At 54.2% G+C, this 18729-nt stretch overlaps 2 protein-coding genes across 7 annotated transcripts in view; one reads left to right on the forward strand and one right to left on the reverse strand.

Annotated features, from left to right (window-relative positions):
* Window positions 1-2117: 2117 nt before the first annotated feature.
* Window positions 2118-4045, forward strand: GJD3 (gap junction protein delta 3). The gene has a single exon (XM_051994568.1). It carries the CDS (start codon window positions 2192-2194, stop codon window positions 3092-3094), a length of 903 nt encoding a protein of 300 aa, XP_051850528.1. The 5' UTR covers window positions 2118-2191; the 3' UTR covers window positions 3095-4045.
* A 2199-nt stretch (window positions 4046-6244) lies between these two features.
* The window catches only part of RARA (retinoic acid receptor alpha), a 56619-nt gene continuing 44134 nt past the window's right edge, over window positions 6245-18729 (reverse strand). For all 6 annotated transcript variants that reach the window (XM_051994557.1, XM_051994556.1, XM_051994558.1 and 3 more), the window contains 7 exons: window positions 18255-18403; window positions 16316-16457; window positions 13507-13667; window positions 10715-10891; window positions 10132-10336; window positions 8676-8834; window positions 6245-8383 (listed from right to left, as the gene is read on the reverse strand). In XM_051994557.1, coding sequence (XP_051850517.1) covers window positions 8160-8383; window positions 8676-8834; window positions 10132-10336; window positions 10715-10891; window positions 13507-13667; window positions 16316-16457; window positions 18255-18403 — 1217 coding nt within the window. In that variant the 3' untranslated portion in view covers window positions 6245-8159. The remainder of the gene's footprint in view (window positions 8384-8675; window positions 8835-10131; window positions 10337-10714; window positions 10892-13506; window positions 13668-16315; window positions 16458-18254; window positions 18404-18729) is intronic.

Raw genomic sequence — 18729 nt, forward strand, 5'->3', positions numbered from 1 at the left:
GGATAAGCACATATATGGATATAAAAACAAATCATATCAGTTCTTTAAAATGTAAGACTTTTTCTCTGCTGCTGTGCTGGGCTCAGGACATTTTCCTATATCTGACTCCTTGCTTGTAGTATTGATCCGAGAGCTGTCAGTCTGGAAATGTGGCTTGGGGTTCCACTCTTGGAGCCTGATGCTCTTATTCAGAAATGGCTGGGGAGGGAAGAAAGGTGAAAGACTTGATGTTTGTTTGACAGAGGAGAAAGTTACTATCCTGTCTCCTAGTTTTCAGGTTGGGTGGGAGGGTATCTTCCTTCCCTGCAACTCCCTTGTAAGATGGACAACCACACTCTCCCCCATTTCCCACCTGGAAACAGAGCACCAAAAGTGGGGGGGGGGGAGCAGAGAGACCATGCATAGTTTAGTCCTGAAAAGCCAAGCAGAAGTTGGACTGTGTCTCCCACAGAAGTTGGACTGTATCTCTGGCCCCCTCCCAACCATTCCCCTCCATCCTCCTAGGGGGGAGGAGCCAACTGGACAGGCTACCTCTGTCCCTTTAAGAGAGAAGAGCACTCCAGTCCATCCTCACTACTGTGTTCTCCCCCTCATGCTGGCCAAACCCCAATCGGAAGGGAAAGATGAAAGAGTGAAAGGGAAAATGAAAACCCAAGCAGGTCCCGTCCTTCTCCCGGGCTCCTGCTCCCCAGGGCCCTGACTGCCTTGGCTCAGGGAGCTACAGCTGCCTGGTAAGCAGAAGCGGGCATGGAGGTGCAGGGTTAGATGGGGAAGGGCTTGATGAAAGTCCAGGAAAATAAATCTGAACGTGTGGGATGGAGCCCAAGAAGAGATGGAGAGCTTGGTGACCAGGACCCCTGGCCAGGCACTGGGAGAGTTGGGCAAATGGGGATAAGGAAGCCGGAGTTGAGGGAGAAGGGGAAGTGAGAATAGGGGGAATGGAGAGGACACATTCTAACTAGGAGAGAGATTCCAGGAAGAGAGACTGGGGGACCGGGGACACTGGGGCAGGGCTGGAGCCGGGGCGGTGAAGGGCGTCCTGGTTGGGACAAGTGTCAGTGTCACCATCTGTCAACGGCATCGTCCCTCTACCCTCCAATCCTGGGCTGGGATTTTTGTTCTTAGCACTGCTGGATCGGGGAAAGGGAATAGGAGTGAAAGAGAAAGGGATTCTGGGGCGAGGTGGTAAACCCAGCCTAAAAACACCTGAGAGAACTGACTGGTCCGTCGGGCTTGTGGGAGAGGGCCGGGCTTGGGAAGTGTCACTGTGGGAGTGGGGGCTCTCAGGGACGGTGTCACCGTGGGAGCGGGGGCTCTCAGGGATGAAGTCTCACCTTGGGAGCGGGGGCTCTCAGGGACGAAGTCTCACCGTGGGAGCGGGGGCTCTCGGGGACGGTGTCCCCGTGGGAGCGGGGGCTCTCAGGGACGAAGTCTCACCGTGGGAGCGGGGGCTCTCGGGGACGGTGTCCCCGTGGGAGCGGGGGCTCTCAGGGACGAAGTCTCACCGTGGGAGCGGGGGCTCTCGGGGACGGTGTCCCCGTGGGAGCGGGGGCTCTCAGGGACGAAGTCTCACCGTGGGAGCGGGGGATCTCAGGGACGAAGTCTCACCGTGGGAGCGGGGGCTCTCAGGGACAAAGTCTCCCCATGGGAGCGGGGGCTCTCAGGGACGAAGTCTCACCGTGGGAGCGGGGGCTCTCAGGGATGGTGTCCCCGTGGGAGCGGGGGCTCTCAGGGACAAAGTCTCACCGTGGGAGCGGGGGCTCTCAGGGATGGTGTCCCCGTGGGAGCGGGGGCTCTCAGGGACAAAGTCTCACCGTGGGAGCGGGGGCTCTCGGGGACGGTGTCCCCGTGGGAGCGGGGGCTCTCAGGGACGAAGTCTCACCGTGGGAGTGGGGGGCTCTCAGGGACGAAGTCTCACCGTGGGAGCGGGGGCTCTCAGGGACAAAGTCTCCCCATGGGAGCGGGGGCTCTCAGGGACGAAGTCTCACCGTGGGAGCGGGGGCTCTCAGGGATGGTGTCCCCGTGGGAGCGGGGGCTCTCAGGGACAAAGTCTCACCGTGGGAGCGGGGGGCTCTCAGGGACGAAGTCTCACCGTGGGAGGGGGGGGGGGCGGACTCTCAGGGACAAAGTCTCCGCTCCAGCCGCTCTGAGCACTCTCCCTCCCTCTGCCCCTCAGGGTGCCGGTGCCGCCATGGGGGAATGGGCTTTCCTGGGCTCTCTGCTGGACTCGGTGCAGCTGCAGTCTCCCCTGGTGGGCCGCCTGTGGCTGGTGGTGATGCTGATTTTCCGAATCCTGGTCTTGGCCACGGTGGGAGGTGCCGTGTTCGAGGATGAGCAGGAGGAGTTCGTGTGCAACACGCTGCAGCCCGGGTGCCGCCAGGCTTGCTACGACCGGGCCTTCCCCATCTCCCATTACCGCTTCTGGCTCTTCCACATCCTGCTGCTCTCTGCTCCCCCCGTGCTGTTTGTCATATACTCCATGCACCAAGCCAGCAAGTGCCCGGGACCCCCAGGGGATGGCGAGAGGGAGCAGGAGGAAGGGGATGGCGGCCACGGGCAGCACCTGGCGGGGCCCCGGGCCTGCCACTGCTACCTGCTGAGCGTAGCGCTGCGCCTGCTGGCCGAGCTCGGCTTCCTGACGGGGCAGACGCTGCTGTACGGCTTCCAGGTGGCACCCCACTTTCTGTGCACCCAGACCCCGTGCCCCCACACCGTGGACTGCTTTGTCAGCCGGCCCACAGAAAAGACGGTCTTTGTGGTCTTCTACTTTGCAGTGGGGCTTCTCTCGACCCTGCTCAGCGTGGTCGAGCTGCTCCACCTCTTCTGGAAGGGGCGACGGAGCCGGGACAAAAGTCTCCTGTGGTCAGGCAAGGGGGGCACACTTGAGAAAGACAACCATTGTAACCAGGAGCAGGAAGAAGCCCAGAAGCTTCTGCTGCCACTCTCCCCACCCCGAAGGGCCTCTACCCTGGGTCCTGCTCTGGATGCCCCACCTGCCTATGCCCACAAGCTGCCGCAGGGGGCCGGCAGCGAGGGCGGCAGCAGCAGGAGCAAGCCCTCACTGTCCATGGTCAGAGAGGACCTCGCCATCTAAAGACACTCTTAGATGGGGGAACCTGGGGGGCAGGGGAGTGAAGATGTGGGAACAGGCCAACCTCTGCTCTGGAAGATCAAAAGCAGGAAGCACGTGGCTGGGTAGAAAGGATCCTGGATACAAAGCCAGGAAATCTGCATTTAGTTCAGATCTTGTCTCCCGTGTGTGTGATCTTGAGCCATTCACTTTCCGATCTGAGTGCGAGCTTCCTCCTCTATCTAATGATGGGGAAGGGTATTTAAGGTTCTTTCTGGCTCAGCCAATCTATGGTTGTAACTATCCATCTCCCCTCCGCCAAGAACTCTGAGGTCAATGGGAGAGAAAGCTTAGAGGGAAACACTGACACTCCCCATTGTCTGCGCAGGTAGCTCCAGAGACAGAAGGCAAGAAGTCTGCTTACCCTGGGGATCATGTGTGGGAGGACGACTGCAAGTGTGGAAGGGGGAGGAGCAGGCTGCTTGTTATCTTGTCGATCACAGCAATAAGGGTGATTTGTGGTCAGTGTTCCTGGACTCTGCATTCCGTGTTAGGTGACCGTAGGGTTATCGTGTGGGCTTGCGCCTGGTACCCGGCACATGTCTTTAATGTACTCAGGGCCTCAAGCAGAGCAGGACGATGTGACTGCCAGCTTTCATTCAGCCCCAAAGACCCAAATACATCAAATCACCCTCTTCTCCTATTAGCAAAGCGGGCAGAGCTGGAAAGAGTTAGGACATGTCCCACCGCACACTGTATGTGCCCTGTGGAGGGTGCCCATTTACTGAAACCCAGTCTCTCTTACACACACAGGGAAGGGAAACTCACAGTATTGTTCCTCTCTTTGCAACCCCACTCTACCGGCTCCTTTCTCAGTTGCAAATGCATTTGCTCTTCTCTCTGTGGGTTCAGTTCCATGTTTTCTCCTCCCTCCTGAATTGTTACAGTCAATAGAGGGCTATGTTTGGAGACAAAGGTGTGTTCAATGCTTTCACCTGTGTCTGTCTCAGAATGGTTAACTATGTCTTCCTCCAGATCATCTGACAGATGAGGAAACTGAGGCAAACTGGGTTAAGTGAGTCGGCTAAGGTCACACAGCATTGAATGCCAGGTTCAGCACTCTGTACTCTATGGTGTCACTGAGGTGCCCACTGGCTGGAACCACAGGATATCTTCAAATCCCAGCTCTAATCATTCCCACCTGTGGGGGCAAGTCATTTGGGGCATCAGGAGGCAGCATGGCATAATAGGGCACTGGACATGGGAGCCAGGAAAAGCTGGATTCAAGCCCCACCTTAGACACTCACTAGCTACGTGACCCTTCGCCTCTCTAACCCTCAAGTTTTTCATCTACAAAATGAGGGGGGTGCCTTCTAGATGGCTTCTGAGTGAGGTCTTTTTCAGCTCTGAATCTATCGTTGGTCACACTTGCGTGTGAGCATGCTATATGACCCAGATCCCAACTCCTCCTACCCACCTGTGACCAAAATCAGGTTACCCAGTCACAGCAGGAAAGGGCGCCCCTCCCCAGCTGCCCTGTGCAGATAAGGGTCCAAACAGGAAGGGAGGGGAAGAAGAATAACTGAGGTGGAGGGTGGAGGGGGTGGGGGATGCTGACTCTCCCAGGACAACACTAACCTCAGGGGGGAGAGCCACAACAGGAAATCATCTGCTCCCTCACCTTCTGGCCTAGTGCAGTGGGCAAAGACTGAGCCCTTTCCTCTGAGTGAGTAAGGGGCAAGGTGACAAGGTGGGAGGAGAAGTTGGGGACAATGTGCTGCGGGTCTGGGGGATGCAGTGACTAGCTCAGGATGGCCAGCATGCAGAGAGGGAGGGAAGACATCAGAGGCGGGACGGATGCTGGCTGGCGGGCCGCTGCTGCCATCCGGCGGCTGCAATGGGTAAGGGAGCAGCCCCTGCAGGCAGGCCTTGAACGGCCTCGAGAGCCTGCCCTTCTCTGCCCCTGAGGGCCTGGGGGGACTAGCAGGCCCCTCACTGCTGCTCCCTCCCCTTTTCTCCAAGAACACAGCAAGGAGAGCCACCCAAAACATCCACTCTCTTTAAGGCTCCATCTCAGCGTCTCAGACCAGCCGGCTGCTGCAATGAGTGCAGAGACTCAAGGTCCCCCAAGTCCCTAAGTGACTAAGTTACACAATGCCTCTTTTCCCTTGGTTTCTTCCTCTGTAAAATGAAAAGTCTCTCTCATTCCAGGATCACTCCCAATTCCCAGGGCATCATTCCTCGGAGGGAATCCAGAGGAGCCACATCAAGCAATGTGCCTCAAAGATAAATACTCCCCTCCATCTGATCTCTGGGTACCTCCATCCCCTGAAAGGCCCCTAAAGGACACAAGGAAAGTCAGACCTGGTCCTGGAGAATCCAGAAGGGCAGGGCCTAAGGTGGAGACAGGCCCCTGGTAAAGGGCAGAGTTCTACCGAGGACTGACAAGATCCTCCTCTTAAAACTTGCTCCTGCCACCCCAAGGGCTTCTTCCTCTTCCTTAAACCCATTCCAAGAACAGACACTGACCCTAAACTTTCTCCTTCTCACAGTTTCCTTGCACAAAATAATCATTTTACATACATCTCCCCCCCTTCTCTGCTCAGGTATAATCAGGAGCCCAAGCTCCATGCCCCTACTTCCCAATGGTGTCTTTTCATCAGACTGAGAGATTCCAGACCCAGTGCAGGGTATCCATGAAAGGGCGCTTCCCCAGGAAACTCTGGGAGAACATGTACTGCCCCCCCCCTTTTCCTTTTTTTTTTTTTGAGGCAAAAGGAGTTAAGTGATCCGCCCAGGGTCACACTGCTAGTGTCTTGAGGCTGGACTCGAACTCAGATTCTGCTGGCTGCAAGGCCCATGATCTGTTTGGTGCCACTAGCTGCCCCTATCACCCTGTTTCTCTGAGTCCTCCCAATTCTCCCTAATCCAGGATCCCAACCACGTGAAAGGGAGAGGCAGGAAGAGTTGAAAGGATATAGACTTACTCCACATCGAAGGTGAAGTACTTCACATAGGGACCTGGCCCCATTAAATCATGAACTCCCACATTCAGGCCAGAAACTTAATGGAAAATCAAACATGTAGCACAGCCTGAGCCTGAATTCCGGGGACCCAGTCCCCAAAGGACTTTTGTGGATACAGGCTGTAGGGAGCAAGGCTCTGAGGCATGTATAGAATAAATATAATTTTATTCTTTATCCAGTAGATCTCAATGGAAAGTTCAACAGTAACAGCTGCACCAGGTTGGGCTCCCTGGGGGAGAGGAGGGAGCCTGCCCGGAAGTGAGGAGAGCATTGGAGGGGTCCCCACCCTCTCCCCAAACCATCCCCCAGACCCCTGTGGAGAGGCAGGCAGGGCCAGCTCTCCCAATCCTGGGAGGGAGAGGGAAGGACACCCCACCCCAGCAGATGCCCGCCCTGCAGGAGGGGACAGGAATAAGGGGAGGGGGAGATGCAAGTGGGGGTGAGCAGAAGAGGCCAGTTTGTAAGAGAGATGATGACTCAGGAACTCAGGTGTCTTTGTCTGTCTGCAGTGTGTGTGAGTGTGTGTGTGTGTGTGTGAGGGGGAATGTAAGGTGGCCACTGCCCCAGCCCAGGATGGGGAAAAAAGGGATTGCTGGTGGCTGTGAGGCTGGGGTAGGAGCAAGAGAGGTCAGCGTCTCTGAGCCCCCCACTCCCCTTCCCCCCCGTGGCTATCCCATTCACAGTGGGTTCAGGGCAGGGTCCCCAGGGAAAGGGGAGGCTAGACCTGATGTGGTGGGGGTGGGGGGAAGGCATCAGCTCTCTGCTATGGTGGAGGAAGGGACGGAGCTTACTTTGTAAGCCTGGGGAGGGGAGTGGGGAGTGCATCTCGCCTAGCTCCTCTCCCTTTCCCCCAGTCTCTCAGACCAGTACCCTCCAACCCTTGGTGGGGGAGGAAAGAGGGGAGCACCACACTATAGGAGCTGGGGAGAGAAACAATAAGCCCCTTCCCTGTCCCCTACAAAGAGCCTCCTTTCTCCCCTGCTCTCTAGGAAAGCCCACACCCAGTGGTTAGGAGTAGAGAAGCGGTGTGGGGGCCTGGCCCCCTCTTCCCCAGTGATGGAGGGGATGTTGGGGGGTGTAGAGAGAGGGGTTGGCTTTAGAGCAGTATTTCACAGTTTTAGAGAGAAAACTGAGGAGAAATGGGCCTGAGGGGGAGGGGAAGGGAAGAAGAGGGGAAAGGATGGGCAAAGGAAATAAGTAGGGAGGGAGTTCCCTTGGGGTTAGGTATTCTTCTCTCCCCCATTAATCTCCCCTCCCCCTCCCCAGGCTCTGAGCCCAGCTGCCCCCAGGGCAGCGCCCCCTCCCCCCAATGCACAGCACAGATTCCTTCAGTACAAATGTGCTTAAAATGAAACTTCTTATTTAAAAAAAAAATCAAAACAAAAAAATTAAAATAAAAACAAAACCAGCGGGGGAGGTGGTAATATCTGGGAGGAAAGGGAAGGGGGGCAGGGCGGGACTCAGCGGAGTATATACAGGGGAGAAGCCCTGCCCCCCATCACCAACCTGAGGGGATTCCACAGCATGGGGGCCTCTACCCAACCCCCCCCTCAGCCCCCAGACTTTCCCCCAGCCCGGGGAGGGGGAGGGGAAGCAGATGGCTTGCTAGTTTTGAGAATGGTGGGGCCGGAAGCCCCCGGAGTTTGCTGGTGATGAACATGAGGCTTGGGGAGGGAGCGGAGTGGAGAGTAGGGGAGTGGTGAGCAAAGAGGCGCTTCCATGACCATGGCATTCTCTCCACCCGCTCCCACCACACCCCGGCCTGGGATTTGGGAAGAGGGCACCCTCCGCCCTTGGTTCCTCACCCCAACCCCCCACCGTGTCAAGGAGGTCCGTCCAGTTCAGGCTGCGGTTAAGTAAGTCCACTGTCGGGAAAGGGGGAGACTCGGCTCCATCCTTCCATCCCGACCCCAGGCCCCCTCGAGGTGCAGGGACCTCCTTCAGTCCTGGGGGGCGGCGAAGGGAGAGGGGAGCCGTGTTTCGTGGTGGTTTCTTTCTGACGGCCGAGAAAGTTGTGGGGTGAGGGCTGTGTCCGTGTTTCCGCAGGGGGGGCCGGGGTCGGGTCAGGGAGAGTGGGTGGCGGGGCTGCTTCTGTTGGAGCTGGGGGAGAGGCTGGGGCTGCAGCTGCCTGGCGGCGGGTCCAGACTGCTCCCGCCCCCTTCCCTCCCGCCGCCCCCCGGCTGTCCACTCAGAGTGTCCAGTCCCTCTGAATTCTCCAGCATCTCCTGGATGAGAGGGGGCATAGAACCTGGGATCTCCATCTTCAGCGTGATCACTCGCTCGGCTCCTGGAGGGGAGGCCAGAGGGAGGGAGGGAGGTCACCAGCGGCCCGCCCCACTGACGTGACCTCCCTCCCTCCCTCCTTCTCGTTTGTATGTTTCAATGTTTGTTTTGGTCGATGGTTACAATAAACATTTTAAGGTTACAATAAATGTTTTAAAAGGCGTCGCTCCAGCCGGGGGCGCTCTGTGAGGGGGAGGGGAAGGGGGCGGGGCCCGGCCCTTCTGGAGCGGGGGCGGGGGGACAGAGACTGCAGGGAAGGGGCCCCACGGGAGGGGAGGCACGGGGGCTTCACGTACCCTTGGCGCTAATGCTTCGAAGGTCCGTGATCTTCATCAGCATTTTGGGGAACATGTGAGGTCGACTGGGTCGCCGTTTCCTCACGTAGACCTTGAGGGCCTCCAACAGTGGCTCCTGCAGCGTGTCCACCTTGTCCGGCTGCTCCAGGTCCTGCCGGTCTAAGAAGGGGGGGAGGGGGGGGACGAGGTGAGCGCCCACTCTCCCCCCCCCCCCTCAGGTGCCTAGCCATCAGGCGGTGCAGTTCCGGCCGTGGCCACTGGGGGGCACTGCTGCCCAGTCTCCGGGCGGAGTCCTGGCGCAGGTGAGCACGGGGCTCCCTTTACCATTTATCTAACGCAGGAGACCGCGCCTTATCTGCGGCTCTGTCACTCCGGCTCCCCTCCCTCCTCGCTGAAGCCTTAACCCGGGATCTTCCTCCCCCCACCCCGACCTGTGACTTTATCAGGGCGAGCTGTGCCGACCCGCAGCTTTTCTGCGGCTTATCGGGCTGATTCTGGCCTTGGGCCTCTGAGACCTGCTCAGGGTCGGGGCTGGAGCCGGGACTCCGACCTCCGACCCGACTCCAAGGCTAGCCCTCTCTTCTCCTACGGGGCTCTCAGACTTTTCCCGCTCTTTCGGCCCAGAGATTCTTACACGACTCCTGGCTTATAGGCCATAAAACAGATCCGCAAATCAAACGTTTGCTGATAAGGAGCCATAACTTCAGACTCCCCACATTTGGTTTAAGGAGCTAGGCTCTGCACCCGCCGTCCTCGGCCTGACAAAATTCAGTGGGCCGAGGAAGTGGGAAGAGCGGTGGCTTAGCAGGGGGGGATAGCAGAGAGGAAACCCATCCCTCTTAGCTTAGATTCTTCTAGATTGGAGATTCTCAGCCTCTTTTTGTGTCCTAGATCTCTTTGGTAATCTAGTAAAGCCCACGGGCCTCTTCTTAGAATACTACTGACGCCATGAGTCTTACAGCAGGCACAACTTGGGCAGGCTTTAACTTTCTGATCTTGATATAATTGGTTTCTTCTGGAACACTATGCATTTTATGCATAACATTATTCTGAAAGGGGTCCCTTGGATTGACCAGACCAAGAGCCCACAAAAAAGTTAAGAACTCCTTATCTGGATTGATCAAGAGGAAGTGACAGGGACTAAAGAGCCATCCCTTCCTCTGGGAATCTCCTGAGCCTAGGGCTTGGACGGCAGCATTCTGCTGGAAGCTCAAGAGGCTATATTAAAAGTGACATAAAGGGTCATCCTGTCTTCATCTGAAAAGCCTTATGGTAGTATCTCCCTTTCCTTGGCCCCTTCATGGTATCTTCTATTTTATAGTTTCACAAACTCTTTCCTGATGAGAGACCCTAAGAGAGGCTCGGGGAGCTGCCATGAAACTGCCCACACTGCCCTCAGCTCCACTTCCACTCCACATCCCCACAGTTCCCCCTTGGGTTCCTAAAACCCACCCACCTCCACAGATGAGGCAGATGGCACTGAGGAGCCCAGTCTCAGCATCATCCATCTCCAATGGCAGCAGCTGGTTGGCAAAGGCAAAGACCAGGTCGGTGAGGGGCCCAAAACCTGCATTGTGCATCTGCGTTCGGTTGAGGGTCAACCCATCTGAGAAGGTCATTGTGTCCTGTTCTGGTGTGTACCTCGTGCAGATCCGAAGAATCTGGAAGAGGTTCAGAGCAGGAAAAGGTCAAATTGGTGCATTACTTTCTGGACATGTAGGCACCCGTTAGCCCTGAGGAATTCATCAAGGGAGGTCATCTTGGTCATCCCTTATTTCCATGCCAAATAAATCCCAGCCCCAACCCAATATCTCCTATGTCTGTTTTCCTAGAGAAGTTTCAGCCAGAATCTAAGATAATTTCAGCTAGTATTTTCTTTCGTGGGAAAGGAAAATAAATAGAAAATTGACTAGCACTGAAAGTAGTCTGTCTCCCCACTGGGAAGTGGGGAAAAGAGGATTATAGCAAAGGATGCAAAAGGAAGGGCAATAGGCAAGGAGGGAGCAAACACTGGGTCAAGCGGTTCTAGAGCCCCTCACCAGGATGTCCAGGCAGGCAGCTTTGAGAAGGGTGATCTGATCAGCAATGGTAAGAGTGGTGAAGCCAGGAAGCTGCTTGGCAAACTCCACAGTCTTGATGATGCATTTCGTGGAGAGTTCACTGAACTTGTCCCAGAGGTCAATATCCAGGGAGACCCTTTGTTCTGAGCTGTTGTTCTATGGGAAAAGAAGGAAAAAGAAGGCTTGTGACAGATACCAGTGAATTGTCCCCTGTGGCTCACCTAATGATGACTCTTCTCTTCCTGGGCTTGTTCTCTCAACTGCCTCAGCATCCACCAACCTTTGCCCCTGACTCAACACCATATTACTGATGACAGCTGAGACCCTGCCCACAATGCAATCCACTCAGAGCCTGTTTCTATCCTAACAAAGCACTTTCCTCCCCATCCTAGAAGCAGATAATGCTTCATTAGCTTTAGGTAATTAGTTAAGGGAAGTGGAAAAAGTGCTAGACTTGGAATCAATAAGACTTGAGTTTGAATCCTGATTTGACACATTATTGTATGATCTAGAATAGCATCACTTAACCTTATTCAGCTTCAGTTTTCTCATCTGTAAACTGACATAACAATACTGACCTACCTTACAGAGTTATTTTGAGGATCAAAAGAGTAACATATCATCAAGTGCTTTGCAAGCTTTAAATCAACATGTAAATGTTATTTGTTACTATTATCCCTCCAGATGAGACTCTAAGAGGTCAGTCAGTCAGTAAATACTTATTAAGCATCTATTATGTATCAGGCGCTAAGTATTGGAGATACAGAAAGAAGCCAAAGTCTCTGCCCTCATAGAACAGGGGAGATAACAAGCAAATAAATATGTGCAAACAAGCTATAGAAAAGGAAAACAGAAAATAATGAACAGAAGGGATGTACTAAGAGAAGCAGGGACTTGGAAAGACATCCTGTAGGAAAATGGGAAGGAAGTGTGGTGCTTTAGAAAATACACTGGACCTGGAAACAGGAGGTATCTGGGATTCTATCACACCTTTGTTCCATCCTAGCTATTTGAGTATGGATATGTCCCTTAATACTTCCCTTGTCCTTCCTAATAGAGAAACAAGGTGCCCTGAGGGGGCAGAGATGCAGGATGCTGCATATACTGGGGTCAGTGTGTCAGGTGGTCTAGCTAACTGTTTTTCTTGGCTCAGTGTGGGGTATATTACAAACTGACTGTACTCAGAAGCCATCAATAGATCTTTTTAAATAATTTGAAATACCTGCAGTACCAACTTCTCAGAATGATCAAAAAATCAAAGAAGATGGTAACATAAGCAAAACCTTTGCAGAGCCTAAATAATTTGTTCTTCAGGATATCCCAACAATTCTAGTTCAAATCTGCAAGGAGGCCCAAAAGACTACAAAACTGTGCATAGCCTTTGACCCAGTTACACCACTAGTAGATAGTAAAGTAGATAAAGAGATCAAAGAAATATATGTACAAAAATATTTGTAGTAGCTCTTTTTGTGGGGGCAATGAATTAGAAATTGAGAGGATGCCCATCAATTGGGAAATGGCTAAACAAGTTGTGATCTGTGATTGTGATTCCCACTGTGTTGTGGGAAATGATGGTGGGAAATGGGGTGATTTTAGAAAAATAGGGCAAGTCCTTCATGAACTGATGCAAAGTGAAGTGAGCAGAACTGGGAGAACTAGTACATGGTAACAGCAATATTGTAACAATGCTCAACTGTGAAAGACTCAGCTACTCTGATAGATACAATGCTCCACAATTCCAAAGGACCCATCCACCTCCAAAGAGAACCTGCCTGCAGATAAAAGGATACTTTTTTTCACTTTATTTTTCTTGCTCCCTCCCACCCACCCCCACGGCTAATGTGGAAATATGCTTTGTATGACTTCACATGTATAATTGATATCATATTGCTTGCCTTCTCACTGGGTGGGGGAAGGGCCGGAGGGTAAGAAAGAATTTTTAATTCCAAAGTTTTAAAATGTTCAAAAAACAACAACAAAACAGGTATGTGTGTGGCTGTGTGTGTGCGTGTGTGTGTGTGTGTGTGTGTTTATCAATTCAATTTTATTAAAGTGATTAGATAGAATAGTCAATAGTCAATAGTTCTGGGCCTGGAACCAGGAAGATCTGAGTTCAAATACATATGATTCTGGGTAAACTGCTTAACCTCCTTCAGCTTATTTTCTCATCTGTAAAATGGGGATGATAAGGGCAGACACCTCCCCGTGTTGTTGTTGTGGGGATTATGTTTGTTTGTAAGGATAATATTGGTAAAGGGCTTAACACCGTGCCTGGTACATGCTTAATGAATGTTTCCTTCCCTTCTTTGGTTAAAGGTTAAACTTCGCTGAGATTTGTGGGACACCCTGTATAAATGTCAGTTGCTATTACTGGGTTTCCCCCCAGCCCTGCCCTGTGATTTCCACAGCGGGATCTCCCAGTAAGGAAGCTTCTGTAAATACAGGTAAACCTTCACTGACAACGATGACTTTTGATCTTCACTGCAACACTTTTACAGATCAGGAAACTGAGGCTCCAGGAGGGCCACCGCCTCGCTGCCCCTGGCCACACGACTAGGAAAGTTGTGGATTTTTTTATACACACACCCCCAGAACCAGAACTCCAGCGCCAAGGAAGGCAGGGCAGCAGCACGATCAGGGAATCCCATCAATGCCTTCAGCATCCCCATCCCGGAGCCTTGCTCCCAATACCCAGCTCCCCAGCCCATTCACCACCCCCCGCACCCCGCCATCTCCCCATGCCCCTCGGCCCTCCTCCTCTGCTCCCATACCGTAGTGTATTTCCCGAGCTGGCAGAGGGCGGGGAAGGTTTCCTGATGGGCTTTTCGAACCTTCTCAATCAACTCCTCCACCTCAGGGGTCAGCGTGTAGCTCTCGGAACACTCGGCTTTAGGCGTCTCTTTCTTTTTCTTATTCCGATCGTTCCTCACAGCTGGAGAAGGGAGGGCAGGGGAGAAGGGGAGCGAAAGAGTGTGATGGGCGAGGTCCTTTCCTGAGGCCCTGGGTCCCCACCCCGGGGGGCCCCTCCTATCTTAAAAGGGTGGGATTTCCTCCCCAGGCCAGCAGCACATCTAGGCCAGCCAGAGCTGTTATCTCCTCAGCAAAGTCATTTTTGTGAAAACACACACACACACACACACACACACACACTCACACACACACACACACACACTCCCCTACGAAGGGGGAGAAAACTGGTCCTCTAGCCTCAATGCTCCCTCCCTCACTTTAGTCAGGAAGCAAGACCCACATACACACACACTACATGTAACAATGTTTCCACCACATCTGCGGGCCTGCAGCTTGGCTAGGAATAGGCCCCAGGCACTGCCAAGGGGCATGGGTACACGGGGGCTTCTATGTCCCCGCTCCCTGGGCTGCGTGCATTTGTCTGTGCACATTCATGTCACCAGGTCTGCTCCCCCAAACTCCCTTTTCTTTTTCCTTTCCTCATCTTCCTCCTTCAGGGCCCTTGCACTCCCTGAGCCTTGAACCTCTTACTGCATGATGCAAAGAGTCCCTCTACCCCTGCATCTGAGGAGAGCACCTCAAGTTGGGACTGGGAGGGGTCGGGAGGAACAGTGCTCTCAAGGCCCCCCCAAAGGAAAGGGAATCGGGCAGGAGGGTGGGAATGGGGGGGATCTCTCGGCCCATTAGCCAGGGAGCTGACAAATCACCGTGGGCGCTGAGCCGCACACACCACTCGCCTTTAAAGAAGCGATGGGGTCGTTACCAGCCGATTATCCCCGACACACAATCACTCACAGGGCAGGGACTCAGCCGATGCTGGGTGGGGGAAGGGGGGGATGGCTGAGGAGGAGATCTGGGAGAGTGAGGGGGATGGGGGGTTGTCAGTCAAGGGGGGTAGAAGGAAGGTGGGGAAAGGAAGAGAGGGAGAGGGAGAGGAGAGAAGGGGGAGAGAGAGAAAAAGAGAGGGGGAGAGAGAGGGAGAGAGAGAGAGAGAGGAGCTGGCATAATTTGGAGATCACTCATGTCGACTCTGCAAATTCAATAAAGTGCAGGAGAGAGAGAGGGCGAGGGTGAGGGAGAGGAAGAGAAAGCGGGGGGATAATTTGGGAAGAGAAAATTGCAGCTGTGACAAGACGTTTATCATTCGGAAGCTTTAATTCTATTGAAATGGCAGCTGCTCAGCTCCAGGGCACAGAGCTCTGGGAAGGCAGGGAGGGAGGAAGGGCCTAGGAGGGAAGGGGGGGTCCCCTTGGCTGTCTGTCCCCAACCTATTCCTTTTCTCCGAGCACATACACACACTGAGGTAGAGTTGAGGAAAGCCTTAAGGTGAGGGAGGATCAGTTCAGAGGTGGATTCCCTCTAGGGATTCAAAGCTCCCTACATCTGTCCTCCATGAAGGGAGCCTGGGAAAACTCCTGCATGTGTGTGTATATGTGTATGTGTAGGGGGGTCCTTAGATAACAGGGGTAGCAAATCTCATCCTCTACCTCCTGCAGTGAGCCAGCACCAGCCCAAGCTGGGGGGGACGTGGGGGAGGGGGAGGCAGAGGGAGTGGAGGAGGAAGGCAGCGCATGCTCAGTCCCAGACAGAAGCCCACACTACAGTGTCTGTCACTAAGGCTGGGGCACACTGGAGACTGGGAAACTCTGGGCTTCCCAAAAGCTGTAGACTAGACCTGCTTCCTCCCTCAGAACTCATGTACCTCCCACTAGGAAAAGGGATGGGAAGTGGACAGGGCGCCATATATCTAGGGCCTCTATCTTCATGTGTCTGAGGCTCTACACACATGTGTACATTCATATTTCTTCCACACCCCCATGCTATACTGGGCCATGGATTGGGGGCAGGGAAGGGGAGCCCTGCTGCCGCTGCCCACCTCCCCCAAGTCTGAAGGTTCCGGCTCCATGACAACGGCCAACGCAGACGGAGGCTTCTGTCAGCGTCATTTATCTCTGACATCATCAATCATCGGTTGCCATAACAACACCCATGATTCAAACACAAGAGGGTTCCCCCCAGCCTAGGTCCTGCCTCCTTCTAGCTGGCCCCTGAGCAGAGGCTCAGCCCAAATTCAAAATCTGTGTTCTTGCCAGTCAGACTGGGAGCCCCAGATTTGAGATGGTGTGGAATGGAGTGGGGGATAGAGAAGAGATGGGTTTTTCAATTCTCTCCTACTGCCCTTCTTCCCCAGGGATTCCCTAGAACTCTTAAGATTCTAGGATCACAAGTCCTCTGAAGGGAAGTGTGCTAAATGGAATCAGTCCTTTTCCCTTCCCCCTCAAGGTCAGAGGGAACCCAGGTGTCCCTCCCAGATCTCACCATATGCTAAACAGAGAATATAAGCAGGTCCAAGAAAACAGCTTCTATATCTCTCTCTCCCTCCCTCTCTTTGTCTCTCTCTGCTCTTTCCCCTTCTCTCTCTCTCTCCTTCCTTCAGCGCCAACTCCATGAAATGCTGGGCTTTTTCCTCCGCTTTCCCCCACGACCCCAACAATTCCTCCTATTGCTGAAGGACTAAAAGGGAAACCCAGGTCACAGACTGTACACGGCACTATGTCCTCCCGGGATTCCCAGCCGTGCCAAGGGAGGGTGGCGAGGGGCGGCACTCACACTCCTTGGACATGCCCACTTCGAAGCATTTCTGTAGCCGGCAGTACTGACAGCGGTTCCTCGTCACCTTGTTGATGATGCAGTTCTTGTCTCGGTGACACGTGTACACCATGTTTTTCTGGATGCTTCGACGAAAGAAGCCCTACGATTGGAAGAAGAGGCGGGTTGGGGAGATGCAAAGGTCAGCGGTCACAGAACAGGGGCGGGAAAGAGGGGCAGATCCCCCTCGGGGGCTTGGGTGAAGAAGAGATGGCATTTCATCCCTACTCAGTCTCCTCAGCACCTTCCTGGTGAGACCCTGGCTCAGGAGAATGTGATTCAGCAACAAGAAAGGGAAGTCCCAGAGGAGAATCCCAATGGCTGCCTGCTGAGGCTGCTGCTTCCGCCCCGGCCCCTCCAGCCTCTGGCATCCTTAGCTGCTTCTCCTCTGAGGAAGTAGCCCCAGGGAAACTAATGAGTCAGGGAGGGGTGTGGAGGGGTAAGATGGGGGGAGGCAGAGCCCACAATCGCAGGGGCTGAGAACACGCTGGCAAGCAGGCACAGGCACAGGCTGACGCACAGTAAGGGGATATACAGGCACAAAGGCCAGCAGGCAGAGACGAACCAGCGGGCTGGCAGGCAGACCAACAGAGGCAGACAGGAAGAGGGCCAGACAGGCAGAGGCAGAGAGACGGACAGGAGGGCACGGAGGCGGGCACAGAGGTGAACAGACGGGCAGAGGTGGGCAGACAGGCAGAGAAGTGGGCACAATGGTAAACAGGCAGAGGTGGGCCAATGGGCAGAGAAGTGGGCACAGAGGTGAACAGACAGGCAGAAAGGTGGGCAGACGGGCACAGAGGTAGAAAGATGGGTTGAGAGGAAGACAGAAGGTTAGGAGAAGCCAAGAGGCAGGCAGGAAGAAGGATACACTAAGGCACAAAGACAGAGAAGGCACTGAAGTAGAGAAGGAAGGCAAAGACAGACAGACGGACAGAGAGAAAGGCGGGAACGAAGAGAGGTTGGGAAAGAAGGCATAGACGGGCGGGCAGCGCCCACACAGGTGGACCATCCCACCACACGTGCACACACACTGGCACACAAGCACAGAGAGGCGGGCGGAGGCCCTGGGCCCTGCCCCTGAGCTCTGTTCCCAAGTTCACAAGACAATTTGCTCCAGGTTAGAGAAGCCCAGAGTTAGAGAACTCAGCTGTGGGAGCCGAGGCCCCGGGGAGGGGAGTGGGAAGGACTGTGCCACATTGGCTACTTCTGATCAACCCTCTCCTCCTCCCAAGGCCGTCGATAATGGCGTAGGAGCAGGCCTGAGTGGGTGGCTGTGGGACCGAAGGATGCGCCGGCCTTGGGGAGGGGTCCTGGGCTTGGGCCCCCTCTGAGAGCGGGGTAAGCAACTCCCAAGGGCCGCTGTGCACCTCCTCTCACCGGGCACTCCTCCTGCCAGGTTATTCCAATAGGGTTCAGGCAGGGCTGCTGGGGGAGGCCTCCTGGGTCTCTCGCCAAGAGCAGGTCAGATGCCAGCTCACCATGGTAACCCCAGCAGCAGCAGTGGCGGGTATTCACCCTGCCAGCCAGAGACATCAACCTTGAGAATGCAGACTGTAATGGGGAGAGGGAACCCACACCTTGGATTAGGGGGGCTCTACCCAGGGGAGAGCAGGAGACAGCCTGAGAAGTTAGCACAGACTCTCTGCAATCATAACCACACACCCCTTCCTTCTTAAAGATCACACATCCCTGCTTGCTCCTCGTCCCCTCATCCTCTCTCAAGGAATACAGACAGAATAAAGGCAAAAACAACCAACCTCCTCCCCTTCACACAAATCAAATTATCAAAATCACAGATTGTGGCCAGGAAAGAAGGGGAAACCCGTAGATATCTTTGACATTTCAAAGTTATCTCCTCCCCTCATTTTCAGCAATGGGCTGTTCAAGACACCTAACTCACCTTACATCCTTCACAGGCACTGACCCCATAGTGGTACCCCGAGGACTTGTCCTGGCAGACAAAACACGGCTTGTAGATTCGGGGGAGAGGAGGTGGCGAGGGGGGGCTGGGCACAATCTCCTCCGAGCTGCTGCTCTGAGTTTCAATGGCTGAAAGGGTTGGCAAGTGAAAATGAAAAAACACAGGTTAGCAATCCTAAACTCCAATCCTGATTCCTGAAAACACCGCCCAATAATTCTCATAGGCAATATGATTGGGGTAAAGTATGGGATTAGAAAGAAAAAGATGTGAGTTCAAATTCTGATTCTTCTTATTACCTCCTGTGAGGAAGAATGTCTTCTCAGTGGGCTATAACGTGCAACCCAGAATCAATCACTTATGAATCCCACCTTCCAAACTCTCCCCCGTGGCCATATGATTATAGGAGGCACTAGGCAGACCCAGACCAGCCAAAGAGACACTACCTTACACAATG

Source organism: Antechinus flavipes, chromosome 4 (genome assembly GCF_016432865.1).
Source record: "Antechinus flavipes isolate AdamAnt ecotype Samford, QLD, Australia chromosome 4, AdamAnt_v2, whole genome shotgun sequence".
In the NCBI taxonomy this organism is placed as follows: domain Eukaryota; kingdom Metazoa; phylum Chordata; class Mammalia; order Dasyuromorphia; family Dasyuridae; genus Antechinus; species Antechinus flavipes.